The sequence below is a fragment of the Artemia franciscana genome, chromosome 8, assembly GCF_032884065.1.
Source record: "Artemia franciscana chromosome 8, ASM3288406v1, whole genome shotgun sequence".
Lineage (NCBI taxonomy): Eukaryota > Metazoa > Arthropoda > Branchiopoda > Anostraca > Artemiidae > Artemia > Artemia franciscana.
The window spans coordinates 8502184-8507175 of record NC_088870.1 but is presented as its reverse complement, the minus strand read 5'-3'; the positions used below and the strand labels follow the sequence as shown (position 1 = coordinate 8507175).

At 34.4% G+C, this 4992-nt stretch overlaps 1 protein-coding gene across 1 annotated transcript in view; it reads right to left on the bottom strand.

Moving 5' to 3' along the window:
- The window catches only part of LOC136029939 (keratin-associated protein 19-2-like), a 30551-nt gene extending 26529 nt beyond the window's left edge, over positions 1-4022 (bottom strand). Inside the window, exon 1 of the mRNA XM_065708477.1 lies at positions 3921-4022. Coding sequence (XP_065564549.1) covers positions 3921-3969 — 49 coding nt within the window. The 5' untranslated portion in view covers positions 3970-4022. The remainder of the gene's footprint in view (positions 1-3920) is intronic.
- Between the last annotated feature and the right edge of the window lie 970 nt (positions 4023-4992).

Below are 4992 nucleotides of genomic sequence, written 5' to 3'. Positions count from 1 at the left end.
TTTTATAACTTACTTAATAATTTCAATTTGATTGGTTGTATCCAAATTTCCCAACAATAGTTCTTATTCTCTTTTCGGAAAAATAGTTGTTTCGTGCCACAAGGCTAACACTTTACTGTGGGCACTAGAACTTTTGATTTCCGTTCGAATAAGCCTTCTCCTGACGGCCTAAGGCTACTGACTCGATATCACCATTCTTGGGGACAGAAAAAAAATAAACACACATCTGCGAAGACTCATAACAGAAAAATTTAGTATTTTTTAATAGGGGCTTGAACTTTCTTCAAACTTTCAACTTAAAGCACTTTACGTATTTAGAATCATTTTAAAAGTTCGATTCTTCTGATTTATATAATGTTGTAAAACTTCTTCTTTTTAGAGTCTCGGTTACTATTAACAAAATTCGCCCTTTACTTACAGTTTATTACTTCATACTGTTGCAAATATTGTTTTACTTGCGTGTGAAAATATACTACGAGGGGAATATTGCCTAAGGGACGAAGAAGTTAGTTTTTATTTCATGGGGTTGCTTATGAATACATGAAAACAATACTTTGCTCTCAAGCCAATGAGTTTTTCAGAAGTTTAATAATTCAATAAAAATTAATTCGTATAAGAAGAAAATAGCATAAATCAAGTCAAAAATGACATGCAGAAAAATATCCTCTCTCCTTTAGATACAAAAATAAAACATAAAAACAGGTGATTTGCAGGCTGGGGCCTAAAGGCCCTTTCCCCACCTCCCCTCTTACAACCCACTTAATTTTATTTATCTTTATGGTTTTTCATATAGATTATTATATTTTTCATGAAAACTCGCATGTTTTCTATGTTTTTTCCGACTTTTGTCCACTAGAGAATGCAAGTTCCCTCCAAAAATGTCTATATACTTACTTGGAAAGTTCTATATTTTCATTATTTGAACCTACTCTGTAGTGGAGTGTTCTTACCATGAGCTTTTGACCTCTTCAAAGCCTCCCTCTTTACACCCTCCCAAGCAGTTCCTATTTCTTTTAAACCTTGTTAATGACATCCTCCCACCCAAAATGAGGACGACCCCTCTCATCACGAAATAAATTTTATACGAAGTTAATGCATTTTGTCATCAAAACTTTAGTTTCTGCACATATTCATTATTGATGCACAGTTTGATCTTGTACGGTCAACAAGGTAACCCCGTTTTCGATTCATAAAAAGTTTTTAGCCAGAAGGGATTAGTAAACATATCGGTTATTTGATTGTAATTTAAGCTATGGGCTTGACTTACTATAGTGAAATTGCATTTGTTTTATTTACGGAGAACTGGAGACATTATTTATAGAAAAAAACCATAATTAAGCCCTCGAGTTTCATCACAATGCTGTTATGATATGTCAATTGTTTTTATGTGTAGGAAAAGAAAATTCAAACTTTCGCGCAAAGGGGCAGCTCCCCTCATACACAGGATTAAATAAAAAAACTAGTTTTTTAACTGAAAGTAAGGAGCGACATTAAAACTTAAAACGAACAGAAATTACTCCTTATATGAAATGGGTTGTCTCCTGCACAACGCCGCGCTCTTTACGCTGAAGTTCTTAATTGTTTTGAAAAGAAGAATTGTGGCAAAGAGTCAAACTTTAGCGTTAAGAGCGGGGCGTTGAGGAGGAAAAGCCCCTTTCATTTACGGAGTAATTTCTGTTTGTTTTAAGTTTTAATGTCGCGCCTTACTTTCCGTTAAAATAACAAGTTTTTTTTTATTTAATTTCTGAACGTTTTTGAATTAATACGTGTTTGATTTTGGCTCTCCGCACATAAATTATTAAAATAAAATTTGCATATCAATTCTTTTTTTGGCTAAATGGCTTTCTCTTAGTTTTGATCGGACAATTTTGAGAAATAAGGAGTGGGGAAGGAGGCCTAGTTGCCCTCCGATTTGTCGGTTACTTAAAAAGGGAACTAGAACTTTTAGTTTTTAACGAACGTTTTTATTAGTAAAAAATATACGTAACTTAAGAATTAACTTACGTAACAAACTTTTATATTCTTAGATTTTTATTATGTATATGAGGGGGTTTGTCCCCTCGTTAATACCTCGCTCTTTACACTAAATCTTACGTTTTGTCCCAATCCTTTAAGAATTAAAAAACCCTTCAAGACCCCTGAATCAGAAAGACCGTGGAATAAATAGTTGAAATTACTAAAAATACTTTAGCACAAAGAATGAGGTGTTTATCTCCTCCTAAATACCTCGCTCTTTATGCTAAAGTGTTTTTTTAGAACTACTCCTTAGTTTCAATTGAAAAACTTTTTCATGTTTATTGTTTCATTGTTTTTTTTTATAGTAATGCTAGAAAATCCCACGACCTTTTCATTTAATATCTCTTCCCCTATGACATATTCCTCCAAGGAAAGATCCTCCCACATAGCCCCCTCCCCTCAACCCCATCCCCAAACCAAGAAAATCCCCCTGAAAACATCTGTGCACTTCCCATTAACCATTGCTATATGTAAACACTGGTCAAAATTTGTAACTTGCAGCCCCTCCCCCAGGAACTGTGGGGGAGTAAGTCATCCCCAAAGACATAGTTATTATGGTTTTCGACTATGCGGAACAAAATGGCTATCTCAAAATTTTGAACCATTGACTTTGGGGAAAATGTTCGTGGGAGGGGGCCTAGGTACCCTCCAATTTTTTTGGTCACTAAAAAGGGCACTAGAACTTTTTATTTCCCTTAGAATGAGGCCCCTTCCGTTAGAATGAGGGGCCTAGGTGCCCTCCAATTTTTTGGTTACTTAAAAAGGGCACTAGAACTTTTCATTTCCGTTAGAATGAGGCCCCTTGCGACATTCTAGGACCACTTGATCGATACGATGACCCCTGGGAAAAAAAAAACAAAAAAACAAATAGACACGCATCCGTGATCTGTCTTCTGGCGAAAAATACGAAATTCCACATTTTTGTAGATAGGAGCTTGAAATGTTTTCTGTAGGGTCAAATACAGGGGAAATTAGCAGGGTACTTATCTTTTATAATTACAAAATTCAAGTTCTTCATCTAAGTAGAACCGGTTTCTTTGACGCTCAATTCCAATAAAATATACCAAAATAGGATGAAAATATAATACTTTATTAACAAAATTATGGAAACTACAGAAGAAACTTATAGAATGCAGGCCGCCCAGAACACATTGATGTCGGGTTAGGTTAGGACACTGTTCACTATCAATACATACAGATCACAAACTAAATGAATTTTATATATTGTCAAAATAGCCGGTTCTATTTATTTGAAGAACTTGAGTATTGTAGCTACAACAGATAAGCACCATTAGTAAAAATAGGTACTTGTGCATTATTCAGAACACACTCAATAAGTGAAGTTAGGTTCTTTCGTGAAACAAACTCTGATAGAGGTACATTTTATGAGAAAATCCGATTTCATAGCCACAAAGTCTCAAAGACAAAAAGTTAGGTTAGGTTAGAATTCTAAGGTGTAATTTTACAATTTTTCTAATAAAGTATTATACTTTCATCGTATCTTGTTTTATTTCATTAGCTTTATCAAAAGTTTGGGCTATATATTTTCACATTAGAGGGGGGAGGTGCATGATATCAAATACTTTATTTAGCCTAACTTAACCACCTCTATATATAAAATATTTCATTAAAATGTACCTGCATCGTAGTTTGTTTCACGAAAGAATCTAACTTCACTTAATGAGTGTGTTCTGAATAATAGACAAGCATCTAATCATCTCAGTATGAAAATACAATCGACGTACGCACTACGGCAGCTACAGCAGTACAGAATATTATTTGAGCAAATGTAATTATAACTCCTAATATCCGATGTCAAATAACTAATTCCAGTCCTCTTTCTATTAATGGTTGGATATATACTCTTGTGTCCTAAAGTCAAAGATAATAAAATAAATTCTTACCAAATGAAGAAGCTACAAAAGTACAGACAATAATCAAAGTAAGTTTCATTATAACTGCTAATAATTGACTGGTGTAATATTACTATTCCCAATTCTCTTTATATTAATGGTTTAGCGTATACCCTGGAGTCAAAGACAACAAAATAAAGGAATAACCAAATACCGGTCACTGACGTCCATAAAAACTAGTTTTTTTCTGGTAAACGTGAAAATTTTTAATTTTCAACTAATTTGGTTTTTCCAGCTGCATTACTGAGTTTCTAAAGCTATTGCGACGCAGTAGTTATAAGTTTGTTTTAAAATTGACTGTCATGACTGTAGTTACCATGTTAATTACCATAATGTAAATAGTCTTTTGATGCAGAAATTTGTAGAGTGAAACTTTAAGTGATTTTAGTGGTGGTATAATTCCGACTGCATCTAAAAACTGGTGCGACTTATTATGATATGAAGGGGGGGCATCTTTATAAAATTTCGTACTTAAGCCGTTAAGTAGTTAGCAACTGTAGATTTATCTTAGTTATAATATTGTTTGGTACACTATGGCAATCAAATATTTTTTTAACGATCTTTTTCAAGTGCACGCACACATGGAACTTGAAAAAAGATTTGCCATGTGGTAAATTTATTAATAGTAACAAAAACAATTTTCAATCGCTCCAAGAAATTTTATTTTCTTATTTTTCTGTCTGAGAACGGCTAAAACTTTATTAGCATCTGACTGGGAAGACGTCCCGATGTAGCACCACGTTTGGACGAGCGGAGAAGCTTCGTCGCTGCCCTACATGCCACCAGTACCTGAAAAGGAGCTAAGATCTAAGGCAAGAATGAAAACTGTTTCGTGGCTGCAGTGGTAGCTGCAGCCTACTAAAAAACAAACACGACCCATATTAACCAAAAAACAGTATGAAATCCTTAGAATGGTGTTGGATCAATACAAGGTACACCACTGAAATCTGTTTGGCTGAAAACCGTATAAAGGAGACATACAGTTCCTTGGATTCAGCGACAATGATATTTTTTTTTCCATGGGAACCGTCTTTTTTACGTTTAGTCCTTCTCCGTAGCTAGC